The 20,068-nt window shown below is 43.7% G+C and overlaps 1 protein-coding gene across 1 annotated transcript in view; it reads right to left on the minus strand.

Annotated features, from left to right (window-relative positions):
• Positions 1 to 1,507: 1,507 nt before the first annotated feature.
• The window catches only part of MAPDA (N6-Methyl-AMP deaminase), a 64,934-nt gene continuing 46,373 nt past the window's right edge, over positions 1,508 to 20,068 (minus strand). Inside the window, exons 9-10 of the mRNA XM_077474279.1 lie at positions 13,476 to 13,576; positions 1,508 to 8,249 (exon numbers count right to left, since the gene is read on the minus strand). Coding sequence (XP_077330405.1) covers positions 8,058 to 8,249; positions 13,476 to 13,576 — 293 coding nt within the window. The 3' untranslated portion in view covers positions 1,508 to 8,057. The remainder of the gene's footprint in view (positions 8,250 to 13,475; positions 13,577 to 20,068) is intronic.

Below are 20,068 nucleotides of genomic sequence, written 5' to 3' on the forward strand. Positions count from 1 at the left end.
TGCCTTTAGCGGAGTATAATAGGAGGAAATGCTTGGCAGTTGATTGAGTGCACTCCAGGATTACTATAATGTCATGCCTTTGTGCAGAGACTTATGATTGAATGACCCCTGCTGGATATCATGTGCATTACACCTACCACAATTCTAGAGTGCAATTATTTGGGCCTTAGTCAGATGCAGATTCTCCTTAGAAAAGGCAATAGAAAAAGTAAAAAAATACCCCATGAATAAAGATAGCTTTAGTCGTTGTCTGCACTATACCATTATATCCTTGCAAGAAAATGCCAACAGTTCCACTACTCCACTACCCCCAAAGTCCTTCAAACCCCCCCATTGGAATCCATGCACCTGGTATCCTAAAAGGGGCCGGACTCATGGATAGGGGGGGGGGGCACCCGTGTGCCCTTAATGGACGGGCTGTTCCTGCTCTCAATGCACCTGAGCCAGCCGCTCCTGCCCCCATCCACAGCCTGGCACTCCGGTGAGTGCTCGAGGGGCAGAGAGCTGGTGACCTGGCTCTCTGTAGACCGAGAACTGAGCAATTGGTGGCCTTTGATCTCTCAGTTCCCAATGTAGAGGCAGCTGAGGACAGATTCTGCATCAAATCAAGGCTGCATCTACATAGGTAAGTATAATGTGCATTTTTTTTTTTTAAACGCAGCTTAAACTCGCGTTTTTACTGCTGCCCAACCACAAGTGTAAATGAGGACTTACTCAGAAATTAGGTATGCCAAAGGAGCAGCATAATAGCCAATAAACGGGCATTTTCAGGTCAGTAATCTGTTTCTTTTAGTAAAGGTTTACTGTAACTTTTGGATAAAATGGGGTTACTTCCTTTGTAAGGCTTTTGTTGCCGTGTGTCCCTAATAAGATTGTTCTGAATTTCTTCTCCCAGCTATACACAGAGCATTGCTATAAGCTACACCTTTCGGTTTATAGTATCTGAGGTGTAATCCCTGGACAATCCAGCAGGGGATGGTGCAAGTGCCATTGGAGTTCTGCTTTAGACCTTGTTTGTAAGTGTGGTAGTCTTTACCGCCCCTCTGAAAAGTAATCTGCAGTGAAGGGCATCATCTTCCAGGCATTCAAGAGGTGATACTCCTGCCTTCTTTTCCAATGGGGGGGGAGGGATTTCTGCAGCATGCTCCTATTGACGTCAATGAAAAAGCTTGACAGGCAATCATACCCCCTGTCGCTGTGCGGTGAACGATGGGTTAAATCAGGCGTTGAGGAGGAGATACAATGCCTCTTCGCTGCCTGTCAAGATGACTAATAACACCACTGAGATCCAGCACTGGATTGTGTATTCAGTCACTCGTCACTTTGCCTTCCTTGTGACATGTGACTGGATAGATGAGGCCGCTACCCTATAGAAGTACATCTGTGTTCCACTTCACACTGCCATGGCTTTACCAAGCAATCTATCATGAAAAACATTTCCATCTGGAGCAAAATGATGCAAGCAGAAGAAAGCAGTAACTATACTAATACATACACAGACCAACCAGACGGGAAAGAAGAGATTTTTATTTAGGGGTGTTTTGACAGAGACAATAAAAACACAATCAGTTCCATTGAAATGTGATGATGACATCATAACTTTATAAAACACTATTTTCTTAAGATTAAAGTACATTTAAGGAAAAAAAAAAACTTATTTCAGATTTGGATAGTGGGGCTAGAAGCACTGTCTGGTTTTTATTGCTGTCTGTGTCCCCACTGGGAATATTTCTCCAATTGTCCTGATCACCAATGTAACCAGGACTCAAAGTGAGAGGTAATCTAAAATTTTGAGTTGCCACCATAACAGGAATAGAGGGGCGATCCTCCATTGGGGACATATCTCATTTCCCTCAAATAGGAAAGATATCCTCTCACTTCCTGTAACAGTGTTACTAAACCCAGGAGCCTGCATTCACTATATCTGGTCTCCCACAGTACACAGAACATGGGAATGCAATTATTTTAGTAAATATAAACTGATAAATATCTTTTCTCATCAGCAGTATATAGCAGTCTTGTGACTTCTATCGGTGTCTGGTTAAAGCTATGAGGCTGCAGGACTCCTGACCCTCTGTCTTGACAGTGCTGATTGGCCCTGTGCTGATCACATGCACCCTCCCAAAAAAGAAAACAACTCTCTAGCAATACACACCAAACTGAGCATGTGCAGAGTGCCCCCATGGCTCTGTTCTATCAGAAGATGGATTGGGGACAGTGGAAGAATGGGAGGATCAGAGAAGACAGGATCAAAACCTTTTTGCACAATGCAAAGGATTAACCCCTTTGGTTCTACGGTGAGTATAACAAGCATGTTTCACTGCATATACAGACTGATTTTACTGTTGCGGGTTTAGTAACACTTTTACACAACAGGAAGGAGGAGGAAATCTCCCTGAGATACAGTTAGGTTTTTTTTTTTTTTTCCCTGACAGGAGTCGTAGCCCTTCCCTGCTCTAAAATGAAAATAAAAAAATATGTATATTCTTTATAAGAGAAGTATAGGATTTGTAAAATAACATTATAATCACCTAGGTGGATGCTGCATGTGTTCCCCGGCAGCTCCAGACTGAGAACTGAGCAATCAAACACCGCTGATCCCTCAGCTTTTGGTCTTCAGAGAATAGGTTACTGTCAGTCACCGGCTCTCTGCTCTCCCCTCCAGCGCTCACAGGAGTACTGGGCTGTGGAGGGGGCTGGAGGAACTGGCTCAGGCTCTCAGAGGCTTGCTGAGAGACCTAGCCAGCTGCTGGACCAGGCATCTGGGTGGATCCCGACCATATGGTTGGGATCTTTTCAGAGCCTGGACCGGCTCTGTGACATTGCCCGACAGCAGATGCAGAACGAACTGCATTCCTGGGATCGATAGAAGTACAGCCAAAAACCCTTGGGCAATAGTACTCCTTTAATAATAGTTCATTTTTTTCTATAAAAAGGTTGTTTTCTGAGTTAATCTTTTAAAATCTACAGGCCTTCAGCTATTATGGAGTACTTAGCAGGAAAGTAGTGCAACTAAATAACAGTGGTGCTGACCTCTGCAACCAATAAGGTTGCTCTGCTTTTCCAGAGCAGTTAGAAATTAAACTGGTACAGATACATGATTATCCCCCAGATTAGAAAGGAAGTCCATGAAATGTGGGTGCAATTTGTGTGCAATCAAACCCCTCCATGTCCCTGCTTTCCCAGTGTTTGCATTTCTGACCATTTTAGGTGCCAAATAAACAAAACAGTGTGCCACCTGTGATAAAAAGTATTTGCGATGTGTGCCAAAAAATTTGATGAAATGTGATTTGTCCATTTTCTGCACACTATAAACCAATATCTGCACTACAATGTAACACAGGTATCAGCCGCAGATCTGCGCTTCGGGCTGAATCCCTCTCATAGGGTGTGCACAGCCTAATGCATTAGGGTGTACACCCCAAAGCTCAAACATACATGTGGGTGTGTGTCTACAGATATATGACCGCGGAACAATGATCTCCCTGCTGACACAGTGTAAGAGAAGTGTGCAGGTAAGAGGGAGATCTTTCCCATCTCCCTGCCTGTACACAGAGCAATGCTAATGCACACAAGGTGATTAAGGTGTGCCCAGGTACACCCTGCACACCCTGTGCACACGTCTATGATCCCTCTGATAAGAGACTGTACAGGTGTTTACCAGAGGGAGACCGAGCTGGGAGAAGTTGTCTCTTCTCTATGTAGGAAGGAGGAGGAAGCGATCAGGTTCCTCTCAGGGGTATTGGGGCAGACAGTCAACAGAGGGGGGAGGTATCGGCAGACCTGTGCTCCTCACCGGCCTGCACTTCTCTCTCCAATCACCATTTCCTAATCATGGGGAGAGAGGAGAAAAAGAGATACAGTGAGCGGATATAGCGCCTTCTATCACTCCATGCACAGTGACAATGCTCCGGGTGTGCGCTGTCACTACGCTCTTAAAGGCTAAGTTCACCTTTGGGTTCCTCTCCCCGCACCCACTGTCAAAGTTTGACATATGGCCATGTCCTTCATTCACAGGAATCTATAAATGAGAGAACTACAAGTTCTGTCTGCCACTGCAGCAAATGGCTTGTAGTTCTCAATGGACTATGAGAGTGGTGATTGGCACGCTCATAGTGCATTCATACCACCTGTGATACTGTAACAGGAAGCTCATAGAGAGGTACAGTGAGGGGGAAAAAAAAGTATGTGATCCCCTGCTGATTTTGTATGTTTGCCCACTGACAAAGAAATGATCAATCTATAATATTAATGGTAGGTTTATTTTAACAGTGAGAGACAGAACAACAAAAATATCCAGAAAAATGCGTTTCAAAAACGTTATACATTGATTTGCATTTTAATGAGTGAAATCATTATTTGACTCCTTAGTGACTTAGTAATTGGTGGCAAAACCCTTGTTGGCAATCACAGAGGTCAGACGTTTCTTGTAGTCGGCCACCAGATTTGCACACATCTCAGGAGGGATTTTGTCCCACTCCTCTTTGCAGATCCTCTCCAAGTCATAAAGGTTCCGAGGCTGATGTTTGGTAACTCAAACCTTCAACTCCCTCCACATATTTTCTATGGGATTAAGATTTGAACACTGGCTAGGCTACTCTAGGACCTTAATGTGCTTCTTCTTGAGCCACTCATTTGTTGCCTTGGCTGTGTTTTCGGTCATTATAATGCTGAAATACCCATCCATCACCCATTTTCAATGTCCTGGCTGAGGGAAGGAGGTTCTCAACCAAGCTTTGAAGGTACACGGCCCCGTCCATCATCCCTCTGATGCAGTGAAGTTGTCCTGTCCCCTTAGCAGAAAAACACCCCCAAAGCCTAATGTTTCCACCTCCATGTTTGACAGTGGGGATGGTGTTCGTGGGGTCATAGGCAACAAATCAATTTATAACTTTTTTGAAATTTTTTTTTGGATTTATTTGTTGTTATTCTGTCTCTCACTGTTAAAATAAACCTACCATTAAAATTATAGATTCATCATTTCTTTGTCATTGGGCAAAACATACAAAATCAGCAGGGGATCACATACTTTTTTCCCCTCACTCTATGGGCAACAGAGCTGCAGGTAGTGTCTGCCTGACACTGCACCCGTGATTCGCTGACTGTGGGTGCAATGCTCTGCAGGCTCCATTTTTTTTTGTATGTGTATTTATTATATATTTTTTTTAAAAAGGTGAACTTATTCTTTAACACTTAACCTTAGGTCGACGTCATATGACGTCCTGCAGGCTTCACATATCGTTATTCTCTGCCGGCGATTCCCTGCAATGGAAAAACAATCATAGCGGCTTTTTAGCCACTTGATTGCTTTTACAAGCAGCGGGAAGGGACTACCCCCCATTCCCTCCACCCTGTGGTGCTTTTTAGCCACGTGATTGTTTTTACAGGCGGTGGGAGGGGATATCTCCCGCCGCCCTCCAGTGCTTCTCCTGGCTTGCCTGTGCGATCAGGGAGCCGGAGAATTAATCAAATTCATATGGCAGCGGCCATTTACCAATAAGCTAGAATTATAAAAAGAGAAAACCGCGCTGTCTAAGATATCAATACTAGCTGCCAGCACAACAGAAATTCTGTGATATATTAAAACAATTGTGAAGTAGTAAAGTGCGGCGCTACTGAACTTTGAACTTCAGACTCCAGTATGCATCAAAAACAGGCAGGATTCGTCACTAGATTGGGTCTGTGGAAATCCACCAAAAGTATAGTGGCTGCTATGCCTGTATTGGATGCATACTGGAGTTCGGAGTTGCTGCATATCTCCCCGGGTGTGATTACGCCAATAAGCCTTTGAGACTCATTAAGCATATGCCTCGTTGAGTCCATTGTATCCGGTAAGCCTTTTTCCATATGGTGGTGGATATCTTCAGACAACTCACACACACAGTCACTTTAATTTTTTTTAGCACTTTATCACGCATTTATAGTTTGGGTAATTTTCACTATACGGACTTGATTATGCATTTATAGTAGTTACTATTGTATTTAATTTGCAATTTTTCACTTTATGCACTTCATGAAGTATTTATAATTCAGTTTTATTGTCAATTTATTTGTCCTGATCATTGACACAAGTAATGTATTTCGTTACACTATCACTTTCACGGTTTGTCTAGGAGATTGAATATTTCTTTTTATATTTTTTGATTTTGAAATATTTATTCACTTTCAATAGCGCCGCACTTTACTATTTATCATAGAGCTGACCGAGGACCAGATGGTCCCCTGTTGTCTCTTTGACTTTCAGAGGCCAGGAGGGACGTCATGGTGTCACTTCTGGCTCCGGCAGATGTAAACACTGCTGTTTTTTTTAGGTGGAAAGACTCACTTTTTTTTTTTTATCTCAGGGTTTCCAGCTTAGAGGAGAAATCTGCGGACTTTTATGCCGCGTACACACGACCAGACTTTTCAACATCAAAAGTCCGACGGAACAATTCCGGCAGACTATTCGATCGTGTGTGGGCTGCAGCGGACTTTTGATTCAAAAAAGTCTGACAGACTTTAGAAATGGAACATGTTTCCAATTTTTCCGCCAGAACTCCGCCGGACCCAGTTCCTACCGAGAAATCCGTCGTGTGTATGCTAGTCCGACAGACAAAAACTGACGCTAGGGCAGCTATTGGCTATTGGCTACTGGCTATGAACTTCCTTATTCTAGTCCAGTCATACGTCATCACATTCGAATCCGTCGGACTTTGGTGTGATTGTGTGTGGCCAAGTCCGTTCATTCGAAAATTCCGTCAGAAAGTCTGTCGGACCTAAGTCCGGTCGTGTGTACGCGGCATTAGACTCCAGATCTCTCCGTTAAGAGGACCTGTCTTGCCCTATTCCTATTACAAGGGATGCTTACATTTCTTGTAATGGGAATAAAAGTGATCAAAAAACAAACAAATTAAAAAGAAACTGTAATAAAAAAAACAAAAAAATTGCGGCTGCATATATAAAGGGTGACCAAATCACACATGTGAGGTATAGCCGCAAAGGTCAGAGCGAGAGCAATAATTTTAGCGCAAGACCTCCTCTATATCTCTAAACTGGTAACCTGTATACATTTTCAAAGCATAGCCTATGGAGATTTTTAAGTACCGAAGTTTGGCGCCATTCCACGAGTGTGCGCATTGTGACATGTTAGGTATCAATTTACTCAGCGCAACATCGTCTTTCACTTTATAGAAATAATTGGGCTAACTTTAATCTTTCTTTTTTTTTTTTTTATTTGTGAGTGTTTTTTTTCCCAAAAAAATCAGGTTTGAAAAATTGCTGTGCAAATACACGTGATATAGAAAATTGCAACGACCGCCATTTTATTCCCTAGGATTTTTGCTAAAAAAAAAACATATATAATGTTTGGGGGTTCTGAGAAATTTTAAATTATGATTTTTACATGTAGGAGAGGAGTGCCAGAATTGGCTTGGACTGGATGTGGCTAATAAGGTAGGGGCCCTGAAGGACCTATATATATTTTGGGCACTGTGTATTGGTTTGCAGGGCACTGCACCAAAAATAGTTTAGAGGGTGATGAGTGTTTCCAAGTCCCACCACCCTGCAGCTTTATTTGTGCGTATATATTCCCTAGATGGCTAGGGGATTGAGGATCTCCAGTGGCAAAACCAGAACTAGATAACTGGGGCCTTCCCCCACAAAACATCATTTTTATTACCCCACCATTATAACATTCCTTATTACTGCAGGCTAATGCTTATTACTGAAAGCTCCACGCTTGTCCATGATGAAGAACAAGTCCTGTTATGAGCTCACATATGACCAGCTTAGTGATGAAGCTATACACAAAACACCTACATTAGTCTGAGACCTGCCCCCAATTCAGGGTTTAACTAAAGTAGTTCTAGTAAGGCAGGACCTAGAAATGTAAAGTTCTCTACTCTAAACTGGTAGACCAGCAGCATGATGGGACAATCTTCACCTCACACCAAAGTAGTTCAATGGACGTCTTTAAAGTTTTATAAAATTCAGTAGATGGTGTGAACCTGAGTATCTTTGAAATTCATACAATATTGCTCCTGTACCCCTGAGTATATATGCCAGCTGGTGCCAATACTTCATATCACTTTACTTGGCTTTAGCAATGACCATTTCTCCTTTAAATGCGATTTGATATCGTCGGGTGCAAAAATGTAATCGATCGCTTGAGCTGAAAGATCCCATACTTGATGAGGGCTCAGATTAAATGTATTAGCAGCAATCTCATACTCCAAAGAAAGATCCGTGGAAAAGACACCTTTATCGTCTGTCTGTTAAATAAAATAAAAAAAGTTTCTGTTACAGTTGTAATCGGTTCCAAAACTCACCAATCCACAATTAATTATTCTTATTATTTTCTTTATTTTTTGCTTTCTCAGGCTTCTTAAACAGTATTCATACACAACTTTTGTAGTTACAACATTTTCTTATGGCTTATTTCCATTTGTGTGCAATAATGCATGTGCATTATGCACATTATACCACGCAATATGCCATGCATTATTGTTGTTCAATTAAGGTAGCCCATAATAATAGCAATAGGATTCCAATGCAACAAATATCAGAAATGTTACAAATCTTGTGCCACGATGCACTATGGTGCATTTCAATGTGTTGCCTGAGTACAGGGGTCTCCAAACTTACTAAACAAAGGGCCAGTTTATTGTCCTCCAGACTTTAGTAGGGCCAGACTGTGGTCAGTGGGAATAGATAATGACTCAAGCTTGGTGGTCAGTGGGAGTAAATAAATTACACAGCACCTCTGTGGTGAGAAATAGTGGCCACATTGTGTCAATGGGGAGAATAGTTTCCCTATGTTGGTGTGAGTGGAAGGAATATTGCCCCATCACTGATGTCAGTGGGGGGAATAGTGCCCCCTCTCTGGTGTAGGTGGGAGTCCCCCAATGTTGGTGTTGGTGTCAATGGAAGGTATAGTGCCCTATCAATGTTGTCAATGGGAGAAATAGTGTTCCATCCTTGGTGCTAGTGGAAGAAAGACTGCCATTTGTAACTGTGTAGAGTGTTGTTGCTGACTCTATATACTGTATGAAGTGGCATATTGTAGGTGTGATCATTATTAGTGACAGATACAAACAGTAGAGGCTAATTTGGTAGTCATTGCTATATTCTAGCAAACTTGCCATAACACCTACTGACTGCACAACTTTGTATAGTATGCCTGCAGCTACATAGTTACATAGTTGTTAAGGTTGAATAAAGACAACAGCCCATCCAGTTCAACCTGTATAGGTGTGTGTGTTTTTTCATTTCCCATATCCCTGTATATTGTTTTTGCTAAGATTCCCATCCAAAAGTCTTTTAAAACTATCCATACTTCCCGCTGACACCACCGATTGTGGAAGGGAGTTCCACATCCATACTGCCCTGATGGTGAAAAAGCACCTACGTAGCTTAAGGTTAAACCGCTTCTCTGCCAGTCACATCTCATCATGCTCTGAATCCTCATAATTAAAGCATCCCCCATTAGTACAGCACCCCCCCCCCCTGCCCCACACACACACAAAACACTTAACAGTTATTACATTTGTGAAACTTCTTACCATTTAAGAGATATGACTGGTTGAATTTTCAGGAAGTCAGTTTTGTGATTCAAAAAATGCATCATCCTTTCTGTCAGGGAGGATCTCTTAGAACAGTAGGAATTGCATTTTATCCTCTTCTCTCTCTCTAACTGTAATCAGCCTACATTTCCCATGAATCCTTGGGATGAGAGTGAATGTGGGAGGTACACTAGGCTTGTACATGTAAATGTAAACTCGCCCACTTCAACATAAATCACACCCCTCATTTTGCAGCCAGCAAGCCATACATAACACACGGTTACAGCCTTATAAATGCAAAGCATTTTAATATAAATGCATATTAATATAATATTAATTTAATGCATTTAATAAATACATTTAAATGAATACATTTAATGCATTTAATATAAATGCAAACCAGTGCAGCTCATCAGTGTACACCAGTGCCGAATGTCAGGGACCACCAGTGCCGAATGTCAGGGACCACCATGTCAGGGCCCACCAGCCATGGACCACCAGTGCCGAATGTCAGGGACCACCATGTCAGGGACCACCAGTGCTACTTGCCAGGGACCACCATGTCAGGGACCACCAGTGCTGCTTATCAAGGACCGCCATGTCAGGGACCACCAGTGCCGCTTGTCAGGGATCACCACTGCTGCTCGTCAGGGGTCGAATGTCAGGGACCACCAGTGCCGCTTGTCAGGGATCACCAGTGCTGCTCGTCAGGGGTCGAATGTCAGGGACCACCAGTGCCGCTTGTCAGCGATCACCATGTCAGGGACCACTATGTCAGGGACCACCAGGATTTTTCACTGTCAGGGTGGTAAGGATGTGGTCCTCTCTTCCACAATCGGTGTTTTAAAAACTCTTGGTCGTGCATCTTAGTGAAAACAATATACAGGGCTTTGGAAAATGATTTTTTTACACACATACACAAACACAAATCATTTTAATATAAATGCATATTAATATAATATTAATTTAATGCAGTATGAATACATTTAATGCATTTAATATAAATGCAAACCAGTGCAGCTCATCAGTGTCCACCAGTGCCGAATGTCAGGGACCACCAGTGCCGAATGTCAGGGACCACCAGTTAAGTATGTCAGAGACCACCAGTTAAGTATGTCAGAGACCACCAGTGCGGCTTGTCAGGGACCACCATGTCAGGGCCCACCAGCCATGGACCACCAGTGCCGAATGTCAGGGACCACCATGTCAGGGACCACCAGTGCTACTTGCCAGGGACCACCATGTCAGGGAACACCAGTGCTGCTTATCAAGGACCGCCATGTCAGGGATCACCAGTGCCGCTTGTCAGGGATCACCAGTGCTGCTCGTCAGGGGCCGATTGTCAGCGATCACCATGTCAGGGACCACTATGTCAGGGACCACCACTGCCGCTTGTCAGGGGCCACCAGGATTTTTCACTGTCAGGGCGGTAAGGATGTGGTCCTCTCTTCCACAATCGGTGGTGTTTTAAAAACTCTTGGTTGTGCATCTTAGTGAAAACAATATACAGGGCTTTGGGAAATGATTTTTCTACACACATACACCTAAACAGGTTGAACTGGATGGACTGTTGTCTTTATTCAACCTTTTTTCTGCATGTGTGGAGGTGTTGGTGACAGCATCCTTATTTCGCTGAATTTGGAATATCACTGGACTTTCTCACCATTCTTGGTGCAATTAACAAAGGATCTTTCTGCAACTCATTAGGGACTAAATAAACGTTTATATGTTTTCACTTTAAGTTAGTACACTGTTAATATCACAGTGGGTTTTTGCATAGTGCTGCCTTTTTCTGTTGATTTTGTTTTATGTAAATCACTTACCAACTATGTAACTAACGCAGGATTGACACTATTATTTTGGCATGCTACAAATAAATTCATTCTAAATAACATTCTGAGGCAATTTCTCAAAACACCTGTGTTGTAGTGCACCACAACCACAACGCCTGCTAACACAATAATGTGCACTGTGGTGAGCTGTGTTTCCAATAATGGTGCATGCATATTTTTATGGTCCGTTTTCTTTGTTGAGCAGCACATTCCAATGAATACACTGCCTTAACAAAACATGTCCTAATGTGTGTGCCCTTTCACACTGCCGGCGTTTTTCAGGCACTACAGCTCTAAAAATAGCGCCTGCATAGCGTCTGAGAAAAGCGGCTCCATTCACTCCAGTGTGAAAGCTCAAGGGCTTTCACACTGGAGCGGTGCGCTGGCAGGGCATCAGAAAAAGCCCTGCCAGCAGCTTCTTTGGAGCAGTGAAGGAGCGGTGAACTCTCCAGCGGCGTTTTGCAGGTGGGTTTAACCCTTTTTGGGGTTAAAACCGCACCGGCCGAATAGCGCCACTAAAATGACGGTACAGCAGCGCTAAAAATAGCAATGCTTTACTGCTGACACCCTAGGTGCCTCGGTGTGAAAGCCCTCTAAATGTTGTTGGCTTTTATTATGACCCATGTATAGCCCTTTTTTCTTTTTTTTTCAGTGTGTGTTGCTATTGGGAGTCAGAGACAGTAAATGAAAAGAAAAAAAATCTACCCAATGGGAGACTAAAAATAGAGGATGCTACAATTATCAAGGAGAACGCAAAAACCAAGAGAAAGAAATGACCTCTTGTCTGAACATCTGTTCATTCATGAGGTGTTTGAACTGCTGGTGAATGGACTAAACTTGACCATACATTAAGGCTGGGTTCACACTATTGCGAATTGGATGCAGGTTTTCTCTGCATCCAATTCCCATGACATGAAATTGTGACCGACGCTCTATGGAGACGGTTCAAAAATCTCGGGTGCGAATTGCACAGAGGTCCGTGCGTCTTTGGCTCCGTTTCAGGTCCGAATCGAGACAAAAATCTGGGCCTTATTCATCCCTGAAATGGAGAACAGGGAAAGACCAGACCCCTGGTGTCATGGCGTCAGCCACATCCGTGTGCAGTGTGAACCCAGCCTAAGGCCTGATTCACACCTATGCATTTCTAGTGCTTTTTGCATTTTGTAGATTTGCACTACAGTCCATTTAACATGGTTTGCTATGGAACACGATCTGTAGTGCAAATCTGCAAAATGCAAAAAAGCACTAAAAATGCATAGGTGTGAATCAAGCCTAAAGGGTAAGTTCCTCTTAAAAAAAATAATAAATGTTAAAAAAAATTTCAGATAAAAGCGTAATTTATGTTTTTTTTTTTCTAAGCAGCTTGCAGAGCATTGTACCCATGATCAGCAGATCACAGGTGCAATTTCAAGCTCCCTGCAGACTTTCAAAGATGTCTGCTTGTACCTAAGTTACCTGAGAGCAGGAAGATCAAAGGGACTACGAGAGTACTCACCAGCACCCTTATAGTTCATCGAGAACGACAAGCCTTGTAGCCTTTCATTCGCAGGAAACTGTGAATGAATGAAGCGGCAGTGTGGATGGAGCCCTACATGGCCGCCCTGTTTTCAAATTGTGACAGCAGGCGCAGGGAGTGGATACCCCACCCGGGGACATTTGGAACCTGTAGCATGTTCCCAAGGTGAACTTATCCTTTAATGACCCGACCCCCCCCTTGCACATTCAATGTGGATGGGGGAAGCACTCCCGCTGTGCTATTTTGTTCTGACCGTGGCACTGATCGTTCAGGAAAAACCCGACAGGCTGGTTGTACAGACGGCAATCGGGTCGACTTCTGTACAACCAGCCTGCCTATACATGGATCAAAATTCAGCCAGTCTACTGAACCGGATACATTTTGATCCACATATGGCTGCCCTTACATTTTACTGTTTTGTAGATGTAACTAATAATGAAACACCATTATTCCGACTGCCCCTTGTCTCCAGCCTTGTAGAAAATGAGAATACACATGTACACATGTATGTCCATTTTTCAGGTAAGCAATCGTGTGAAAATGTGCATTTTAACTGATACCTTTAAAAAACATTGTAAAGCTACTTACACAAAGTACAGACGGATGACCCAAGTTGTACCAGAAGCCAAAATGATGCTTGTCATAAGAGGGAACAGTCTGTCCTTTGATATTTGAAGTAATGCAGAGCTCTAAATAGAGAAAACGGCACACATTATTACAAGCCGACTGTCACAATGAATATTCCTTTTATGCTGATATTTAACTTCACCTTGTAGATGAACTAGTTAGTGCATGGCATGGAACAAATTGTTAACATCTAAATATATCTGGCCAGGCAGCCTCCTTATTATTTCACATTCATGAATAAATAGCGGCTTGAAATTCAGCCCTGATTTACATTGCAAACAGAAAGGGACGTGGCTGTTCAGCAGAAATGGTTGTGACGCAGCAGCGCAGTCACTGGTCCACATCCCCGCAAGGCCGATGGTTTCAGGGTAAATCCGTCTCCAGTATACAACCTAGTGTATATAGAATCTAGACAGATTTTTTTTTTTTTTTTTTTTTAGCTAAGAATGAAATCCTCCTGCACCATCTGTTCTGGACCTTCATCTGTTACAAGATAATTGATTCTTACCATTATGAGCTCAATACCGTTATTCTACTTGACCTTAAAAACCTTCTGTAATAGGAAAAGTTATTTTCCTGTTATTATTCTGTGATGACAAAAGGTCCCACTTAGCAATTGCATAGAATGAGCAGAATAGAAAATACTGCCGCTAATACATTTTAGATATGATTATTTCTGATAAGGTATTGATGAATTCATATTTACAGCATTACTTATGAATATGATGTTACATAAAAAAAGTTATATAAACAGCCAGTCTGCTTGGTTTACATAGAGACCGGAACAAATGGCTCTGTAATATTGGGCTGTATATGTGGAGTAATGAATGCACAGCTGGACACTGGAGAAAAGATCTGTTCCCCCAGAAATCATCCAAATAAGCTATACTCCTTTATTTTTGGGATATATTATGGAGTGATGGCCTAACCCTCTGCTTTTAGGGTCCTTTCACACGGGGCGGATCAGTTCTGATCCGCCCCGTGGATATCCGTTTGCTCAGCGGGGATCACTCCGTCGATCCCCGCTGAGCAGGGAGATGACAGGTCCGCCTCTGCATACTGCGCAGGGACGGACCTGTCACAGCGCCGCTCTCCCCTATGGGAGATCGGATGACGACGGGCCGCAGTGCCCGTCGTCACCCGATCCGATCCGCAGACGGATGGAAAAATAGCTTTTTCCTCCGTTACACTTTTTCGGATCGGAGCGGGTCGGATGTCAGCGGACATGTCACCGCTGACATCCGACGCTCCATAGAGCTCTATGGAGCACCCGTTCAGGTCCGCCTGAAAAACTGACAGGCGGGCCTGAACGGGACGTCAGTGTGAAAGGGGCCGTAGAAGGCAATGTTTAAAGTATTATTATTAGGGCTGTTACTGATTACAATTTTCGTGTTCTATTAATCGTTTTTTTTTAATCGACTCATTTCGATTAATTATAACGCACATACAGATCCAACTACTTTTAGCTGATCTCCTTGCATTGCAACTCTGCATTAGTCAGTGGTAAATATGGTATACACTATATACAATCACCCGACACTAGTTAGTTTCCACAATCCATGACTTAACTTCACAGTTCACACAAATACGTTTTAAATTCAAACTGTAGCACTGACGTAAGTCATTTTTTTCCACAGTAGCGTGACAATCCCTCCACCTCCGACTAAATAATCACTCTCACCTTATGGCATGGACCCCTGTGCAAACAGGTGGTCATGCAAGCGGGTATCAAAAGGGTTAACAAGGACCATAAACTTCTCTCACGTCTCCTTAGATCTCAGCAAGGACCTCAGGTCATGGGTAGAAAGAAGAGATCTAAGGGCTCACCGCTTAAGTATAAGATTAAATTTTTGTGTTCAAACACAAACTACTCACATAAAGATGATAGAAAAACAGCATGTAAAGCCGTCAACCGTGTTAGTTCCGTAGAGCAGGAGCGGGAGACGTCATGCGTAGCTCCTCCCCCATACGTGTTACGTTCAACTTCAGCGTCACCGGACTCCTCCCCCTTCCCTTCGTTAGCAGACGGAGGCACTTGCAGAAGGGGGGAGGAGACATCGATGTCCGTGACATCAATGGATCTCCGACGAAACTCCCTGAAGACCCGGAATCCGGCGGAGAGGTGAGTACCGATCAAAAGAGTTTTGATCGATCAAAAAAATTAATCGATTAATTAATCTTTAATTTCCACAGCCCTAATTATTATTATTTCAGGTACTTGTATACCACCGTCAATTTACGCAGCGCTTTACACATACATTGTACATTCACATTGGTCCCTACATTCAAGGAGATTACAATCTAAGGTCCCAAACTCACATTCATATACTGGGGCCAATTTAGACAGGAGCCAATTAACCTACCAGCATGTCTTTGGAGTGTGGGAGGAAACCGGAGTACCCAGAGGAAACCCACGCAGGCACAGGGAGAACATGCAAACTCCAGGCATCTAGCGTCGTGGTTGGACTCTTGGAAAAATAAAAAATCGTGTATAAGATCTCATACACAGGGCCGTATGCATATAGGGACGATTGCCCCAAATGCAGACAGTCCATGTCAGTTTGGCTCTGTACCCAAGTACTGCTCAGAACAACATCCAGCCTCTGTGTATCTCAGCCAGTCATTGATTTTGACAGGCTACTGGCAGTGGGCCGTACACTTCACATGTGCCTCCTTTGCATCCAAAAGCGCAGTAAAGTCCAAACCACATGTGTGTATGAGGCCTAAGATGCAGTCAGTTCTACAGTGAAATCACTCTAGCATTGGCATCCTGTGGACAAACACATTAAACCCCAAACTCCAACTAAACACTTTTGAAACAGTTAAAGGCTAAGGCAGCCCATAGATGAGTCTTATGTTTTTCATTCAACCAGAAGGCTGACTCCATTCCCCCATCCACACACTCAATGTAGATAAGGGAAATCTCCCCAACAAGCTATTGTATTCTGACAGCGGGCAAACTTCTTTGCAGTCAGAATACACTGATCAGCTCTGCCGGCTATAGCCGATGGTGATGATTGAGTGGGGAAAATACGACATAGCGGTTGTACAGAAGTTGATCGACTTCTGTACAACCTTCCTGCCCATATATGGATCGAAATTCAGTCAGTCCCTGCTGAACTGGCCAAATTTCAATCCACGGATGACCTTAAGTTCACCATAAGGACTCTGCTACATGGTACACCCGTATTTACTTTCTTCTCGCTTGTGGCAGCTGTCACATTTAAAATCATACAGCCAGGTCGTTCATTTACAGAGATCTGTGAAGGAATAAACTACTGCACCACTGCAGCTGATGGATTTGTAGTGATCACCACACTCAGAGTCCATTGGTTTTCAGCTGAAACCTCAGTATGGACAGAGAGCTGGAGAAAGAGTCTGCAGGAGCTTGGCATTGCACCCATAATTCACTGATGACAGCTGCAATGCTTTTCAGGCTTGTTTTCAAAAAAATTTAATAATAATAATAATAATAAATGCTTATTTATTTCTGCAAATATGGGTGAATTTTTTTCCCCAAAAGGTGGAGTTAACCTTTAAGCAGAAATCATTTTTTGGTTTTCGATAAAAAAGGCATATCAATAAATTAACTTTGTTATTATCCTGCAACCATTACAATAGGGAGAAAGCTTAGTGTGCATGTAAATATGGAGAAAAATATAAATATAAAAATATAAAGACACGGGAAATAGTAAAAATAATTGATGTACTGAATGCTTCTATTATAGGTTATTATCAGTTTCCAGAATATAATATTTTTGCTATAGTGGTTCTTCAAAACCCACAGGCATTTAGAGTGGAGATTATGGTTTCTTCTGGCTCACTTCACCATAACCTGACCGGTTATAAAAATCACCCTGTAATTTGTTTGTGGGCCTTTAAAACCTCAGGATGCAATCTCAGAGATATGGCGGCTGTGCTCCTTGTTATTTGTGTCATTTCACATGAATTGCCAAGATATTTACCATTGTCTGTTTACAACAGGCAAGACATTTATGTCAGTTTAAATGGCCAAGTTGCCTTTTCTGGAATATATTGAAATGTGTGATCGCTGTTCCCACTCGTCATTGTTTCCTAGCTACCATTGTTTTCCACTATGTACCAGGGGCACTCAAGTCAAACTGGGACTTTTGAGTTTATATAATAAAAGAACACATTTAAAGGAGTGAAAACTGCATTTATTTTTTCAACCTACTCCCCTGCTACATTTATACACTTATCCAGTGGGGGCCTGTCCATTAGGGGCGCCCCCACCAGCGCCTAATCTCCATACATGGTGCTGGACGCATGGATCTGTGGGGTTCTTTTTGTCTTTTTTTTTAAGCAGGCGATTGGAGCTAGAGGCTCTAATTGGCTTGAAAATGGGTGGGCTCAGGGCGCAGAGCCAACCCACTTGTGTGACATTAGTGAATTAATATTTGCTAATGTCTTCCTGTTTTTACTCCCGGCCAATCAGGAAGCAGCTCCTGAGACGCAATTGGTGCGAGTCTTAGGACGGGTCTCAGGACCCGCCTCCTGTTCGGCCCGGGAGGAGAAGCATCGGCCCTGGCAGCAGCCTACTCCGGATTTAGCAGTGCACCGTCACCTCGTCCTCCTCCCCACCCCTCTATCACAGCATAAGGTAAGGCAACTGATTGAGTGGGGACAGGGTAGCGGCTTTAGTGTGAGAGTATCGCCAATATGATCAATTGAATGATTTAGAGCCTCAGGGGGAAGGGGGAGGAGGCTAGTGTGAGGGCCAGGTCTGTTTGATGCCCCCCCAAATGTTGACCACCAGACACCACTGCATTTATCCGAGTGTTTAACTAATGCCTGGAAAGCTTTGGCATAGAAAGATTTGTCAGTACGCCTGAACCATCCTAGGACAGCCTGAATCACTCCAGCACCGCCTCCTGCCCTATATAGGGCTCTTAATGGTGGGAGTTGTAGAGGAGTCATTTGGTTCTGGTCCAAGGAAATGTTACGCTCTTCTGCCATCTCTCACTGAACCCCTTATATCAGGAAACACACAAAATTTTAGGCCATCGGGTCCAACATTGTAGATTTTGGGTAAGTGTTCGATACTGGACTTATTTATTCATTTTCATGTCATGGTTGATTATCTTTACCAGGGCTTAGGAAGTATTGTGGGCAATATCCCTTTCTACTGCAAGAGACCATATGTAGTAAGAGTGATCCTAGTACCGTATATACTCGAGTATAGGCCGACCCGAATATAAGCCGAGGCCCCCAATTTACCCCCAAAAAAACTGGCAAACTTATTGACTCGTGTATAAGCCGAGGGTGAGACATGCCTGTCCATCCCTGTGTGTGTGTCCGTCCATCCCTGTGTGTCCGTCCATCCCTGTGTGTCCGTCCATCCCTGTGTGTCCGTCCATCCATCCCTGTGTGTGTGTGTGTCCATCCATCCATCCATCCCTGTGTGTGTGTGTCTCCATCCATCCATCCATCCATCCCTGTGTGTGTGTGTCTCCATCCATCCATCCCTGTGTGTGTGTGTCTCCATCCATCCATCCATCCCTGTGTGTGTGTGTCTCCATCCGTGTGTGTGTGTGTGTGTGTGTGTGTGTGTGTGTGTGTGTGTGTGTGTGTGTGTGTGTGTCCAGCCTACCTGTGTCCCGAGCCTTTGTCCCGAGCCTCCGTCCCGTGCCTTGCCTCCTTGCCTCCGTCCCGTGCCGTGCCTTGCCGCCGTGCCTTGCCTCCGTCCCGTCCCGTCCCGTCCCGTGCCGTGCCTTGCCTTGCCTCCGTCCCGTGCCCTCTTCGTCGGCGCCTCGGCGGCCATTGTAAAATTCAAAAGCTGCGCCGCCGCCTTCGCCTGTGATAGGCCGAACACTGAATTTCCCAGCAGCCTGTGTTCCGCCTATCACGGACATCGTATCATCCTCGTCCGTAGTACGAGGATGATACGATGTCCGTGATAGGCGGAACACAGGCTGCTGGGAAATTCAGTGTTCCGCCTATCACAGGCGAAGGCGGAGCCGGAGGCGCGGCTTTTGAATTATAGAATGGCCGCTGTCTGTCTGCTCGACACGCTGATCGAGCGGGCAGACAGCGATGACTCGAGTATAAGCCGAGGGGGGCACTTTCAGCCTCAAAAAAGAGGCTGAAAATCTCGGCTTATACTCGAGTATATACGGTATATGTGATTCTCAAACTGGGGAGTAGGGGTGTAGTTTGTAACTTTAAAGGGTGCCACATTAGGTTATCCTCCTGCCCCATCAATCTAACTTGTATTATTGTCTGAATTCATTGTTGTGTCCCACTAGTCACACTTGGCATCAGTATGTTTATGTGAAATCTTTAATAGACACTCACTTGAAATGGTGAACGGGATTTTGGTATCCCCAAAGAAATATATATGGACTACCTCATGTGACCAGAGGGTTGGCAGTGGCTGGCTGTAGGATGACCATGGGCTGTGACTTTGTATTCTTGTTTATGAACTCTGAGTTATGTGGCAACAATTCATTGAGCCAATACACTTACTCATGAATTGAGACTGGAATTGATGTCTACCATATTTATTATTTTAGTGGCCGGCTGCAATATATCTT

The sequence above is a fragment of the Lithobates pipiens genome, unplaced genomic scaffold (genome assembly GCF_037356315.1).
Source record: "Lithobates pipiens isolate NorthernLeopardFrog02 unplaced genomic scaffold, aLitPip1_a1.2 Scaffold_8, whole genome shotgun sequence".
In the NCBI taxonomy this organism is placed as follows: Eukaryota; Metazoa; Chordata; class Amphibia; order Anura; family Ranidae; genus Lithobates; species Lithobates pipiens.